The sequence below is a fragment of the Pelodiscus sinensis genome, chromosome Z, assembly GCF_052426305.1.
Source record: "Pelodiscus sinensis isolate ZL-2025 chromosome Z, ASM5242630v1, whole genome shotgun sequence".
Classification (NCBI taxonomy): Eukaryota; Metazoa; Chordata; order Testudines; family Trionychidae; genus Pelodiscus; species Pelodiscus sinensis.
The window spans coordinates 10,850,850-10,866,631 of NC_143085.1; the positions used below are offsets into that span (position 1 = coordinate 10,850,850).

A 15,782-nucleotide genomic window follows, 5' to 3' on the forward strand; every position below is an offset into this window, starting at 1 on the left:
GGATTCCTGGAATGTGACTCTCCAGGACTCATGACACTTTACAGGTTTTCAGTACAGTAGCTACAGAGCAAAGACAGTACACGAGAGACATTTTAAAGGTAACTTGGCATGTCCTGATTCGAACTCCACACACACATTCTCTCCCCCTCCCGCGAATCTAGAAGTTGCTGCTGAAGCGCATCTCTGGTGCCGGATGTAGCACCGAAGTGGGATATAGAAAGAGGGGGATGGAAAACTAAGATCAAGGTAGGTGACTCATGCAAAATTCTGCTTTCTCTCCACCTGGAAATAAATCAGGCTTTTGAAACTTGCAGGCAGGCTGGTTTTTAAATTCCCGCTTAGCACACTGCCATCCCGCATTCATGGGAAGAATGATCAGCGCACTCTCTCTATCCCAAAGAATCTATATCCAGAGATTAAAATGAACTAAACAGCTCAGAGGGAAGCTCTGGGGCTTTTGTTAAGCCTTGCAGTGAGCTCTTGGTTTATGCAGGCAAGGTTGTACCCACTGGGTGGTAGTGGGCCCCGGACCTTTCTGTGTTCTTACTACTAAACGAGATGTCCGCTTATTTCAGAACCTGAGGTCTAGGGAATCAATCCCCCCCGCCCCCCCCCCCCGCATCCTTCAGGCAGAAAGGATTCAAGTCGCAAATGTGTACAACAAAATCTGCGTTTCTTCTCTGCGAGTAGAACGTGTCTTTTGCTTTAAGGAGATTGACATTCCGTCATCGCTGGGGGGAAGAGGTAGCACCTATGTAGGTAGCATCGGGGACTGCCTGTCAGCCCCGCAGTGTTGTAATGCAGCCCATCCGCCTCCCCTGCCTGTCGGATTTGTCTGGTACCTTTTACACAGTTTTGCTGGAAAGACTTATAAATTCTTTTCCAAATATAGCGCGAGAGAGACCTTCTTCCCTTTCGACCCTCCCTGTGCGTGCCCTGCACAAATATAAACCGCGAACTCTGAAGTCAGACAAGGCAAGAAGGAGTTAGAAAACTAAAAGTATCGACAATAAAAACACACACCACGCAACTCCTGACCGAAAAAGAGTTAAATATTGCTGCACGCCTGTCACATTTATGACCTCTGATTGTTGTCTCCTATACCCCCTATCTCCAGCTCACACTCACTCACACACGGACTCTTTATTCCTAGCATTGCAATCAGGGAAAGACACCCCTAGCTGTGAACAGTTAGGTAGAATAATTTCGACTCAGGTTCACGTAGTGTGTGAAATATGATTTTAAATGTAAGATGAACAAGAGCGTTACCAAACGTCTTCGAGGAAAAGAGCAAGAAAAGTCAACCCAGTCCACTGAAGGCAAATGAATTTGTAATTAGGCAAGGAAAGTTTACATTTACCATTAAATCTAAGATTAAATTTACTCATTAAATTCAGGCTCTCACTATAATGAGCTTTTATTCTGGCGAAAAAAACCCTTTCAGGTGGTTTGTACTGGAGCCTTCTACAGCTGCGGAATAGGCTAACGCAACTTTCCGGAGGCAAGAAATAATTTGCAGTGTTATGGAAAAATCTAGCTTTGAAGGTGTAAAATATGAAAAGAATGGTTCTATAGCTTTTCTATGTGTAAAGCGGTAGCAAGATATAAACCAGAAATAAACTGAGGGGCATTTGGGACATAGTATATTTTTATTAAGTTACTTTATTTTTATTTATGGTTTTCATTCGTATTCTTTTAACTTCGGAGAGGTTTTCTTTATATCTTAGATCCCATAAATATCAGTTTGAGGATACTTAATTTATCTCTGATTGTATTTAAATCATGATTTATTCTGACTATTGAACTTAAATACAGAAAAAGTTACACAGAAAAGTATTAAAGAAAAGTAGACCATCTCAAATAAATTACTGGACAGACTTAGTTCGAATAAATGTATTCAGAGAGAGTAGAGACCCCGTTTTATCACTAACTACATTTTTTCCATAATCAATATTAGATATGATGTAGAATACAACTACACTAGTTTATTTATTTTAATTGCATCCACAAGAACATTACTATCTCTTTTAAAAATAAGACTTGATCGATTTCAAAAGAAAATATATCTGAATAAAATCAGAACCACGAACTTCTTCAAGTTATGTGAAAAGGAAAACAACCTTCGGCCCACAAAAAAATATCTATTGTCTATACAGAAGAAACCGATGTAGTCTCCTACATATTATTTTCCTTTCATTATATTGACATTCCTTAATTTGCATTAAGACAGCCAGCAAAACTCGAGCATGTTTTATACTTGCAATGTAATTAACAACGCGCAGAGCTCCAAAGTGACATCTAAAATTGCACTTATTCTCTTGGCTTTTCAAACTGCAACCTACCCCAATCTTTTCACCGTGAAAAGGGGAGGGGAACGGCTTGAGAAAAGCCTAGAGCTGCAATAAGTTCTTTCTTGTGTAGCTGTCTCACATTTTTAAAATTTATTTTTCATTATAAAATTCTTGCACTGTATTATTTCCCCACCAGCTTTTATTGGAAGATCAAGGCAAGGGCTTTTATAAAAAAAGAACTCTTCAGGTTAAACGTCCGAAAAGTTTGCAATTTGTTCGGCGCATTTTTTTAAAAGAGAAATATTTGATTGCCCCCACTAGCTGGGGGATGGGGTAGGAATTGATTCTAGATTTCTCTTTTATGTTGGGTCTGGTTTCTAGTGATTAAATTTCTCTCTTATGTGTACTGGACCTATGGACAATTGATTAATAACATGCCACTTGGCGCCAACACAGAGGCTCCAATGAGGTCCGAGGCCTTTAATCCGCAAGATGCTGAAGAGAACAGAGAGAAACAGAGCAGGACAAAACCAAAGTAACCTACCTCAGCCTGCTGCTCTCCGGATTTTTTTCCCCATCTATTCAGTATTTCCTGCTAAACTCGTAAACTTTATTTGATTTACAGCTATTTCATGAACTTGCTTAAACTAACATGTGTTCCGTCTTGTCCAACTGAACCATAAAAGCAATCTTGGATCCAAACAAGAATATTGTAATGTGCTATTAATGACAAAAAGTAAGCATTGTCTTGAAAACTAGCTCTCTCGGCCACTGGGAGTATGAATGTATGGATTCTATAGGCAGTCAGAAGAGGTTTGAGTACTCCAAGGTAACGACTGTATTCTTGACTGTACCTAACAAAGACTTGTGTGCAGAGGTTGTATTCACTTTTCAGGCTGATAATTATTAATTAGGAACAGTTTATTACGCATTTCGCCAAAGATACGCGTATATAAATATACAAAAATACACTCACACCCGTACACACACAAAACCAGGCACCCACACAGGTATAGAATGAGATGAACGTAAGGGTGAGATCCTTATTCAAAAAATCAGTTACCTCGTGATCAAACTATCTTGGGAGACTTTATAATTGATTTTTCTTACACAACCCTAAATTGAGTCCTTATGTGGAATAAGTGTCTATGCCCACTGATGCCCACAGAAGAAGCAAAACCTCTGGGAGTCAGGGGAAATGTGGCTGCTTAAATGGTTTTGCTCCCATGTAAGAGTATTTTTCAAAAGGAACTCTAGTCTCAAACATCTCTCTCTGCCAGGAAATCTCAGCACGCTTTGGACAAGAAACAGGCGCATTTTTTTCCAAATGAGATTTCTGTTTGTTTTATAATTAGAATCTTTTTAAAGTAATCTGTTAAAATTTGGAGGGGAAAACTGTCGTTCCACGGGGAAATAAGAGACAAAAAGAAACACCGACGTACAGGGGCCAAATGAAAAATTGATGCGCCCTTTCAGCAAAAGGATAGAGGATTTACAAAGATAAATTATTCTGCTCATCTGTGGAAGTAAGTCTCTGTGTGTCTCTGTCTCTGGTTCTCTCTCTCTCTCTCAATCTCTAAAATGCTACAGGACTATTCCTTGTTTTTACAAAGGGGGGGGAGAGAAAGAGAGAGAGAGAGACAAATAAAGAGAGAGAGAGAGAGAGAGAGAGAGAGACAAATAAAGAGAGAGAGAGAGATAAAGAGAGAGAGAGAGAGAGAGAGAAGAAGAAGAAGAAGAAGAAGAAGAAGAAGAAGAAGAAATCTGTTCTAAGTCTGATCACACACATACTATCTTGAATATTGACTAGAGAAAGATATGTTGCCTAAATGCCATTGAAACTTCATACTTTGGACAGGCGAATCACATGTAATGTAATATATGGGTTCCCCGCATCTAAGATATTATGTGTATGTGTATATGCATATGTTTGAGTTTGTGCTATTTGAGAAAGAAAGAAAGAAAGAAAGAAAGAAAGAAAGAAAGAAAGAAAGAAAGAAAGAAAGAAAGAAAGAAACCTGTTTTCCCCAGATGACAAAGTTGTTTGAATGACCTTCACGTGTTCTTCCATCCCCTCGTCTGCGTCCCCCCCCCCCCCCCCAAGTACTTGTCTTTCAGAAATAGCTGTACCGCAAATGGTATTTAGAGCCGTTCCTGACTTGTGTTATGGAAAAGAGGGAAAGAAAAATTGCAGGTGTCACTAGTGCAGCATTTTTCAGTGAATAATTCTGACCATTTTAATTCGGTTCCCTCCCAACTCCAAGGCTCTTACACTAGAGATCACTTTCAGCAAAAGGCAGAGGGTATTGAAAAGTTTACCCCCCCAATGCCCCTTTAACTTTCTTTCCAGGGCCGGAGTGACGGCCTTATCTTATTGTATTTTCTTCTTCAGACCAAGATAAAGTACTGATTGACACTGTGTTTGGCAATAGAAGATTAGTGTTGCTATTCTGGCATCAATAACGGACTTTTACCCAGCTGTAGAGTTAGTAATTGATTCAGGAGGAGTTTTTTTGGAGGGGGGAGAGGGGATTGTAATGGGGAAAGGTGGATTCAAGCAGATAAACCCAAGAAAGCATTACCTTAAATGACTCAGTTATTAAAGGGCCTGATTTAAACGCATAGATGTTAGAAACATATCCCAGGCTCACCCTACTGTCTAACACTGAAGCCCCTAGGAGCTGTGTACACATAGGAATACTCTGCACAGGTAACACTCCTTGAGTTATGTACAGGAGAGCAAACGTAACTTTGATTTTTCTGGCTTTAAACCAGCTCTTCAATATCATTTGAACTCTGGTTTGTGTGCGCGTGTGCATTTAATTTCCGAGGGGTTGATTTCCTTAAAACGGGTGTGGGGAATCTATTACTGAGATGTGTCTAGTCTCAGAGGCCCATTCCTGCTTAATCTGTAGCTGCAAAAACGAGAGGCCCTGTGTCACCTTAGAGATTAACAGATATATTTGTGCAGAAGCTTTCGTGGGTAAAACCTACTTCCCTAGATGCCTCTTGGAGGAGGCACAGAACCCTTGGCTGTTTCTGAGATGAACCCTGATACAGTGTTCTGGAGCTACATCCTCTCGGAACCAACAAAGATTTTATGCTTATTCCATTCGGTGCCTGACCGTCCATCTGAGAGTTAGGGACAAAATTTAACATCGGTGGGCTCTGTCTCGCCAACAGGTATTTTAGCGACCCGAACTCAGCAGATTGTGGATAGGAGAAAGCTAATGTCTCATTCCGTCTTCCAGTGGCCTCTTATGTCCATGTAGTTATAGGGAGTTTTCTAAAATGGGCAGGACAGAGGACAACGTTTTTACACAACCCCACTCCTAAAACCTACCATTCGTGGCAGTTTGTTGAGACCAGATTATTCTGGTCTGTGGACCAGTCTGTCATATCAGTGCATACTGAAGGGATTCTTAAAGTGCAAGTTATTGACACAACCGCCACAACACTGTATATCTAGGGGCGATTAAAAAAACCCATGCTGCAAAAAAACCATGGCCCGCCATACCACGCACTGACGGAGTTATGGATGTTCTGAAGATGAGTTACTTTACTTGTACAATAGACTTTCTAAACTTCAGTGTGTTTGCTCTTTTGCTTATTTTTTTTCATTTAGTAACTATGCTAAAGCTTCAGTTCGCACGAGAAATAAAAGGGTGGCAGTACAATGTTTGTCTTTTTTTAAAGTAGCAAGAGGAAGGAAGAAGACAAAAGCACCCTTGGAACTGAAAAACTTCTAAACCAACATACTGTCCACCTGTAATTTAAAAATTACCCGCCCGGGCTATCACAACCCCAGAAGTTTCATTCTGCAATAATCGAGTTATATACTAGTGAAAAACGGGATTTTGTAATGGAAAGACTGAAAAACCCCAGTCTGCCTCTAATGGCAGCTTTTAACTGTAAAATTATGAAAGACAGCCAGAGTGGGCACTATTTGCCACAGACATAACTCTGACAATCCTCAAATTAATACTTTAAGTCAGTGTATTAATCCCTAACAACCTAGGAAAGAGTGAAGTTCTTTAAATACTTAAGAAACTTAAAAACCCATATTTTCCCCAGTATATAAACAGGCGGGCATAGAAAGAAAGAAAGAAAGAAAGAAAGAAAGAAAGAAAGAAAGAAAGAAAGAAAGAAAGAAAGAAAGAAAGAAAGAAAGAAAGAAAGAAAGAAAGAAAGAAAGAAAGAAAGAAAGAAAGAAAGAAAGAAAGAAAGAAAGCTTACTGCTCTGATGTTTTGGAGAGAACAATTGTTCCAGGGAAGTTTGGAAAGAGAAAATGGAAAACTATCAAAGGAGGTATTTATTTCTCGATGCATTCTCTGCACCATCTTATTTTGTGAATATCATCATGGTTCTACTAAAATGCTCAAATATCACTCTAAAATGTGCGTGTGAAATCCTTTACCGAAAAGAGGGCCCTGAATAGTCACGAGAAAGTTATTGATATCTCGAGCCACTGCAAGACATCCGTTTTGCGATCTCCCTCTCCTTGCCTGAGTAAACATTTGGCTAAACAAATAACTGGTGCGATTGACACAATATAAAGCTGTCAGGACGCGCTGCAAGGCTTTTGCCTCTGTTTCTAGCTAAACGGGATACCATTTGCAATGTCTGCGGGGCACTGTAGGCACGGCAGGTTTTCGAAAGGTCCCCCAGTTAAAAGCCTCTTTGTAGGCCTGCCCCTGTAATCTTTACTCAGGCAACAATCCCACTGAAGTCAATGGGTGTTATTGCTGGCAGAGAGAAGACAAGGATCGAACCCCTGCAAATAAAGTGAGAGAATGTCACAGTATATACATACGTAAATGCAAACACCGCTATATATACCCACACGCAAAGGGTGCGCTTACCTATAGATCTAAATGTATGCACATACATTAGGTATGACCAATAGAAAAAACACATATATAAGCAGGTATATATGCGTATAAAGATGTATGCATGTACTTAGGTATGTATGCATGTTTCGTTGCTTCGTTTTAAAGCATATTTGGCATTGTTTGCAAACTTTAAAGAAAAAGAGTCAAAAATCCTCCCACCTGCTTCAGTAGAAAGGTTCCTTGCGCGAATGAAAAGGGAGAAAGTAAACTTGCCTATTCTCAAAACTAGAAGTTGATTTGATTATTTTGGTATTGGGAAGAAAAGGCTTAAACAGATTTAAAAAGTAATTGCAGCTACTCACCTCCTTCCTCTCTTGCTAACAAGAATTTGTGCATTTCGATACATGGGCCTGGAGTGGGGTGGGAGTAACAGAAACAGCGCAGTGTGTGAATGGGCATTTGTTTTCATTTTAAATAACACAGCGTCAAGACCCTTCAAGATGAGGAGCACAATTAAAGATTAGAACTGAAACTGCAAATAACCACAAGTGAATGCCAGCCTCATGCAGCCTAGAGGGAAGCAGGACCAATTGTAAAGCAAAACGTTTCCGAGGTGATTGCTGGTAAATAGTCCTAGATTGGCTCTTCATAAAAAAGGGACTAACTGCACGCGTGGAAAACGAGCATGTTTGTTTTTTATTTCGGGGTGTTCTGAGTAGGTTTTGCTGGCGACTAAAAGCGGCCATGGTCAGGCTGCGTAGATCTGTGGGGGTGTCCCCCCACGAGTTGGGGCTGCATTGCTGTTGCATGGCTTTGTGACCGGCCCACACTCCATTAAGGAGAGGGTAGCTCTGCTCTTGTTTGTTTGGAATGCTGCGGGAGGACTTGGAACGCTGCAGAGTCCGCACCCGCCGTCTCGTTAGCTCGGGGAGTACGGGGAGCACTAACTCCACCGGGGTTCTCTGGATGGAAAGCGAGGGTGCGGGGGTGGGGTGGAGGAAAGGCGGGGAACAAACTCGACCACTAGAAAAAGCCCGGTCACTTGCATGAAATAGGGGGAACTGTAGGGCACAGAATCAGTGAAACAATAGCTGGGACGCTCACGGGGTCTCTGCTATATTCACTTACCTCGAAGTCCATAGATCCTGCAGCAACTTCTTCCTTTGTATCTAGGGGTTTCCTGAGAGTTGCATGGTGTCCAATTTATTCACTCTCTCTCCCTCTGTCCCACTCTCTCCCTCTCTCTTTCGCTCTCTGTTGGAGGACATGGTATTTTAGCATCTTTTGGGAAAGCTTTGTGCCCCACGGGTGGGGTGAAATGCAACATAAACTGCACCAGTTTAACAGATTTGTTTTACAGGCTCTGGCTATTAATTTGCAGCGACTTGGTTAGAATTTAAGAGAAGTTTTTTCGGGTCAGTTTCTTTTTGGCAAGAAACCACCTCGATTTCCACTATTAATGATGAATGAATTATTGTTACCAATAATTATGTCAGACCATAGTCTCCCGAAGCATACTCGGTTCTGTGCAAATTACCAGGTTGTTCTTTCTACATACAGCCCCTGTGCTCCCGCCCTCAGAGGCGCCTCAACATTAATTTGACAAGTTTTCCTGTTAATACTACTTGCATATATATATATATTATATATATAATATATATATTAAAGAAAGCTGCATCGGTCAGTACCATTGGATTAGATGAGTTGATCGTGGTGAGCCAACGGCTTTTTGATAGTCATTTTCCTTTTCCATTCCGAGACAGCATCGGACTCTGATTTTCCAATCCTCCCCCTTTAAACGTATTAAGCGCGTTTGTTTGGTTATATTACTCCCCGCATCCCCCTCAGGCTGGCTGCATTTTGCATTGCACTGAGTGGTTTCTTTGCAGAGGGGGAAACCTAGCTGATAGGGCTTTAAAGGAAAAGAAGAATACAAATTAACCTTCCATTACTGCTGCAGTCAACCATGACAGAATGGGCCAGTTGCGTGTATGATGACGTCTCTGAGTCCTATAGGTGCAAGGGTTGGTGAGATAGAAGCTATCGCCTTGAACTCTCTTTATTTTATTGGAGTATGGCTGGTAATAAACAGTAATATTTAATTTGTCTGAGACCACAAATCGGCTTCTAGCTGGAAGGCTCCTTCGTCTTGCTATATACAGTCGTATAGCGTCCGGACTTGAGGTCCTTTTCTTAGATTGTTATTTTTTTTCCAACCCGCAGAAGGAAATAAACTCGAATTATTTGCGTCGTTTTCAACTTTCCTTCAAAGTCCTTGAAAAAGCTGAGAGGTGAGTGTTTCCATTGCAATACTAGAGCCGAGAGGCAGATGCGTTGCCTAATGTTTGACTGTAATGTCCCTCGTTGTGGGTTGCCCCTTAGAATAGATCATTTCTCCCTTTGAGTTTCTTTTCATTCATGCTATTTTTCTGTGGACTGGAAAACAGTCATTCTATGGATGCAACTTTCTATCTTCATTTTTTAAATCTCAGATTTTACTAGCAGTATCCCATTTCTGATCCTCACTGTTCTGAGAACCTGCGCAATTCTGGGGTTTTAGAAACAAGCTAATAGTTACAAAATAGACAGGAGACCTGACCCAATGCCTCCAAGTTACTTACCTGGAAACTTTCATTCAGAAGGCACTTGGGAACTGCAGAAAGGCAGAAATGTCATTCTCTTTACTTAACAACAACATGGATTTGAGCTAATGAATTTTACAAGATAAATATCAGGCATGTTCATGCTAAGGCCAAAGAAGAAGTTTGATTTATTATGGCATTTACAATATTCGTGGAAAAAAACACTTCTTTTGCATTGCTCGGCATAGAATTTTCCTTTTAAAATAATAAGAAAATAATACGTTATAATGCCAATCTTTAATTGGTTTGGTTATAACTGTAACTATGCACAGTTTAAAAAGAAGTTAGTACTTTGCTGATTTTTTCCAGTTGAAATTAAACTGAAGGACCCATGAAGAGTTTTAAGCAGATGCCAAACTCTGCACACACACCCGCCCACACACGCGCGCAAGAACACACACACAAACATTTTGCACAACGTTTTTTCTTATCTTTACTTCACTTCAAACTTTCATAGGAATCCAGAATTAGCACTTCAGGGGCTTGTTGATAGAAGTCTAGCTCTATTTTTAAGCTTCCATGAGAAAGAAAGAAAGAAAGAAAGAAAGAAAGAAAGAAAGAAAGAAAGAAAGAAAGAAAGAAAGAAAGAAAGAAAGAAAGAAAGAAAGAAAGAAAGAAAGAAAGAAAGAAAGAAAGAAAGAAAGAAAGAAAGAAAGAAAGAAAGAAAGAAAGAAAGAAAGAAAGAAAAGGTGGGCAGAGCAGATCTGAATGATGCCATTTATTCCAACTCTTATAAAAAATACAGCCCCCCAACCTGGTTCTCTTCAGGCTGCAGAATGCGACAGGGGTGGCTGTTTACCCTGCGCTGACCTATTCAACTTTACCCTCAAAATAATACATTAAAACAAGAGAGCGAGAGAGAAGGAAGATGCAGATGAAAACACATCCCGCTTCCCAACTGACGGCTTGATTATTTTAATACAGCCGAGCCTCTGAGCTTTTGTATATATTTGCATCTAGCAGTGGAAAGGTTGGAAAATTCCTGCTTGCTTGGCAAAGGTGGTGGGTGGGGTAGGGAGGAATCTATGTTCTAAAGAGAGCTTTGATCTTTCTGCAGATACAATACGAACTGCGAGGCACCCCCTTCCCTTTGTGTTCACCCCCTTTGGATTTAAGGGGGTTGAGTAACGAGGTGCCTCGCTTCATTCTTTGCTCGGGGCAGCCCTTTTATCCAGTCTGGCGTGGGACAAGGAGACCCCTTTTCGTATGTCAAAGGCCCCCAAGAGAACTAGAAAATATTTTTCGTGAGCTAGTTTAAAATATGTACCTATCTATTCTGCGGTGTTCGGGGGCGGGCGTCCGGGGGCGGGAGGTGGGATGGTTTGCATTAGGTTTCTTTGGGGGATTCTGGAGCTTTGAATTTGGTCTCCGGTTGGGAAGAGATGGATGGAAGAGGGAGGGAGTGGGGAAGCAGGCGCGCGGAGGGGGGATGTTACTAGTGAGTTTCATGGGTGTCTTTCTGCCTTGTTCTTGTTTGCCTGTCAGAAAAATAAGCTGGGGAGGCGGGGGGAGGTCTGAGAGAGCGAGAGACTCTTGAAGCACGATCAGAGCTGGTTGGACAGACGATCTCAGCCCTTCGCGAGCAGAGCTAAGCCTACCCGACGGCACCGCCCTCAGCTCGGCATCTATTTCCTATGTGCGACTCGCTCTGCTCTCCAGAGAGAGGGGAACTAGCCAAGATCACAAACCTGCTTGGGGAGGCTCCGTTTGCTGCACAGCGACCGCCCTCTCTCAACTTTGCCTTGTCCTCCCCCCCCTTTCCACGTCCTTAGGAGGGGGTGGGGTGGGCAGGGGAGACCCCGCATCCTCCCGATCAGGCCGAGAAGGACGGGTTAAGCTCGGTCTCAGGAACCTTTCTGGTGCGGCTGATAACCTGGAAGTGGTTGGCGAGAGAGGGCCAGAGGCCGTGTGGCATTGGAGAGCATTTTTTCCCCCTCCAGGCTGTGTTTTTTTTTTTTAATAATGCGGGTCGGAACATAAATAAATCCAAGGACATGCAAACCAGAAGCCTGCCGCCCCTGTAATTTCCATTGCAAAGGGGGGAAATAAAGGAGATGCTTTGATTGCATGGAGTTCAACAAGCAAGGTAACGGTTCTTCCACTGCCCTGTATGTCCGTCACTGTCTCTCTCTCTCTCTCTCTCTCTCTCTCTCTCTCTCTCTCTCTCTCTGTGTGTGTGTGTGTGTATGTGTGTGTGGAGGGGGAGGGGAGGCAACCAGAGCGAATACATGAGGGAAGGAAAGGAAGAGTTGATTGCTAACCCTCGCTAGCAGCGCGAGATGCATTTTTCATAGAGCGATCGAGGCCTGGTTCTGTCAAGCCCCATTTCCTCTCTGGAGCTCTTAGCTGGGGAGGAGGGAGGAGACGGGACTGATCTCAAATTGGACTGAGTCGCTGTAGCTATTCGTCCCCCACCGTTCCCCCGCCGCTTAATTATGTTTAAAACTGCCGACGTGTGGAGCTAGCCTGCACGAAATTCGTCTCTGCAGCGGCTGCTGCAGCCATCTCTGAGCTCTTTGTTTTGATGAACGTGCCTTATATCTAACTTCGCCGGTTGAGGGTAAATAATAGATACACGCGCGCGAGAGAAACCGATTAAAAATGCATAAGGGAGGGTGTCTAGAGCTCGTTTAGAAGCAGAGTAAAAACATCGCCCGAAAAAGGAGCCTTAAATGGTCCCTGTCTCTGGTGTGGCTAGAACAACCTAATTGCCATTAGCGTTCATGGTTTTTGAATGGGCCAGCGAGACACCAAATCCAGCAGTCATGGCTCATCCTTCCTACCCACCACACGCTTTTCTCACACACCTTCGCTGCAAGGAGACCTGTTTTCCCCCCCTCCTTCCTCCCACTTCGCCCTTCAGCCACTTATTACAAACCATCTGCCTTTCGTGTTATGGGAAAAGAGTATTTGAAAGGGGGGAGGGAAGAAGGGAGGAAGCGAGATCGTTTTATAAGATGATCTTTGGAAGAAGAAATGGCATGTGTTCCCCATTTACTTTTTAAAAATGCATCCTTTCGCCCACAAGTGCCAATGCAAACACACCACATTGTGCTTCTCTGCTTAAAGGAGATTGTAAATATACATTAATATTTAAAGAGAGTACTTTAACTACTGTTGGCGAAGCAAAGACCTCATTGAGACGCAATTATTGTATTATGTTTAAAGCACCAGTGCTCTGAATCCTTTTTTTAAAAAAAGAAAACAAGCAATTGAGTTGCTTTTATCCCTCATTTTTGCCTAAAGGATAATTTTAAAATATCTTTGAAATTCAGTTTTTACTGTTAGTATCCGATTGAATTAAATATAGATCCCCAGATTTTGCATTTCTGCTATAATATTGTAGAGAGATCAATTTAGAGACAAGTATAACAGACACATTTAATACATGAAATTATACAATAGCTTGATTTTATTTATGTATTCTTCGTTTCCACTCTAATGGCACTATTTCATATGCTATAATTGCTATGAAAGGCAACTTCACACGTTACTTGCACTTAGATGGGAAAGTCACTTTCATGTGAGAATGCTGATTGCTTCGTGTTTTCCCTTTGCAAGGGAACTTCAATTTTCTTTACAAATGTGGTTGTATAATTTGCTTCACGTGTCTAGGAGGTAGCCCTTTGAAGGAACTTGGTTCTCTCAAGGAATCATATTAAAGCAATATCAGCTGTAAATATCTCCCTAAATGTGGCGCTATTACTAGTTCACCAGTCAGGCTTGTATATTTTCTTTACAAAGTGAAATTTGTGATGAGCTATTAATTCCATCTATTAGTGCTCCCCCCCCCCCAATCCCGTTTCTTATCTTTATTGGTCTTTTCAGATGTAGTTTGCCAACACCTTACTGTGAGGGTAGCTAACCTATTGGTAGCGCGCGCGCGCGCGTGTGTATGAAAGAAGTATGATGATGATGATACATAAAAAATCTCTCTGTGTGTATGTTCATGGTGTTTGATAAAAAATTTAATTTCCTCTGTGGGCTGGAATAACAAGTGGAGCCGTCTATAATTTGCCCTCTCCAGATAAAAGATCCAATATTTTCCTCTCCAAGCAGACGAAGAAGAGTTGCTGCCAGAGGGCGTGTTGGGGAAGAAGGTTGTCTATATCTGTAGCTCTCTCTATACATTTGCTGAAATGCCAGCTTTGACTTATGTCTCTCTTATCTCCTCTCTCTGCTGTGTGCCTGCAGTGGGAGATTCAGCGAAGGAAGCTTGTAATATGGCGGATGCTGAAGAAGGCTTTGGGCTCGCTCATACGCCAGCTGATGCAGAGTCTAAAGAGCTCCAAGCGGAAACCAAACAAGATAGCCAGCTAGGGGCCAGCAGCAAATCGCCTTCCTCGCCGCAGGCAGCCTTTACCCAGCAGGTAAGCAGCGGAGGAGAAGCTTGAAGAGAAACATTCGCGGCTCGCCTTCTCTTGTAGCTGTTAGTGTTGGTCGGTTTGTTTCTGAGATTTGTCCGGTTTTACTGTGCTGTAGCGGTGGCTAATGTCAGAATATACCCGCTGCAACAACAATTAGGTATGCTAATAACACGCACATACTCATCTCTGCACAAACGGGCACAAAACTCACGCAAATGTACACACAGTGACAAACACACTCTCAACACACATATCCACGCCGCACACAATAATACCATTTGCACACCCACTGACCCGGGCATACATGCAACACATACACACAAAGCACTCACCTACCCCCCCCCCCACACACACACACGTGCGTATCTTCTGCTTGCCGCCCCTAGCTCCTCCGTGGCTCTCTTCCTTAAGTTGAAGGGTTTGTTGGAAAACTGTAGCAGGAAAGGGGGTCTCCCGGTGCGCGTTCCTTTTGAGACGCGCCGGCGGGCCGATGCTGTGAAGTTCTGAGGTTTGAACCGAACCAGTTCGGAAGGAAGTAGGCCAGGATGCCGGCGGTAGAGTTAGCGGGCTGTTCTGGCCTTTTAAACTATCGCCTACAACCAAAGCCTTGGCTCTTGTGGACTAGAACAAACCATTGCTCGCCTGGAAACAGGGACACACAGCGCAGCCCGTTCTATGCAGGGCAAAATGTTTTGAAGGCTGAAATTAAAGAGAGTCTCTCTCTTCTTCCCTTAAATGAAAACAGAGCGCAAAACGGTTGGCAGGGTAGCTTCGCGAAAGAGAACCTTGAGCACAGTTTAATATAGCTCGGTGATTCCTCCCAGGTAAATCTGCACACGGAAAATTAGTAGGGTGTGAGATGAAACACAGAGGGGAGAGAGAATCTCCAGTGTATATGTCTATCCTTATTCAGAGAGAGATCGTGTATGTGTCTGAGTGTAAATCATATAGGAAGAAGTGAATTAAAAAAAAACCGGAACGCCCTGAGAGATATACTTTCTTTTGTCGTACATTGCATAGATTTTAATTCTGTAAAGGGAAAATAGATGTCTAGGCCCGATCCTTTTTTCCTGGTGTAGTTTTTTGGGATGCTCCAAGACTGCAGACTCGGGGTCCTCTATTGCCAGTACTGTATTGTAGCATTTCCATTCCTCGCTCTGTACGTATAGAGCTACATGCTGGGCTGGTGCTAAGGACTGTCTGTGCTGGAGCTATGGCCCATTTATACTAGTATAGGAGCTGAGCAATTGGAATGTGCAAGGGGCTGCTGCTGGCTTTGCAGATGGTATTTTATTCTCTTTGTTGTTTGTTTGTTTGGATCGCCTCTGCCCACGATCATTTTCCTTCTAATAAACTCGCGTATTGTCTTGCCCTAATAGAACAATCTGTTTTGATTCTCTCGGCCCCGTGCCTATCTCTATAGACAGGGAGCAAAAGGCTACAAACTTCTCCGAACTCGGGTGCTGTGCAGAAATCCGGCTCCCCGCCGCATTGCTTCGCAACAGCTTTGAGTCCCCGCCACCCCCTCCAGAGATTTCCCTTCCATGAATCACTCCTTTGCGCTGTTCTGGGAGTTACAGTCTTTTAATGTCACGTCAGTTAGGACTGTATAGAAAGCAGAAGCGCTCGATGTTGACATGCCAAAGTTC

General features: G+C 42.6%; 1 protein-coding gene and 1 long non-coding RNA gene across 4 annotated transcripts in view; one reads left to right on the forward strand and one right to left on the reverse strand.

Moving 5' to 3' along the window:
* The window catches only part of LOC102457715 (uncharacterized), a 35,782-nt gene extending 26,716 nt beyond the window's left edge, over positions 1 to 9,066 (reverse strand). Inside the window, exons 1-2 of the long non-coding RNA XR_332390.5 lie at positions 8,813 to 9,066; positions 8,253 to 8,378 (exon numbers count right to left, since the gene is read on the reverse strand). This is a non-coding gene — a long non-coding RNA (uncharacterized LOC102457715). The remainder of the gene's footprint in view (positions 1 to 8,252; positions 8,379 to 8,812) is intronic.
* Positions 9,067 to 9,231: 165 nt separating this feature from the next.
* TBX5 (T-box transcription factor 5) overlaps positions 9,232 to 15,782 on the forward strand; it is a 49,406-nt gene continuing 42,855 nt past the window's right edge. Inside the window, exons 1-2 of one of the 3 annotated variants that reach the window (XM_089775203.1) lie at positions 9,232 to 9,415; positions 13,961 to 14,136. In XM_089775203.1, coding sequence (XP_089631329.1) covers positions 13,990 to 14,136 — 147 coding nt within the window. In that variant the 5' untranslated portion in view covers positions 9,232 to 9,415; positions 13,961 to 13,989. Of the gene's footprint in view, positions 9,416 to 11,243; positions 11,853 to 13,960; positions 14,137 to 15,782 lie in introns of those variants that run through there. The other 2 variants (XM_089775202.1, XM_075898193.2) reach the window with 2 other exon arrangements.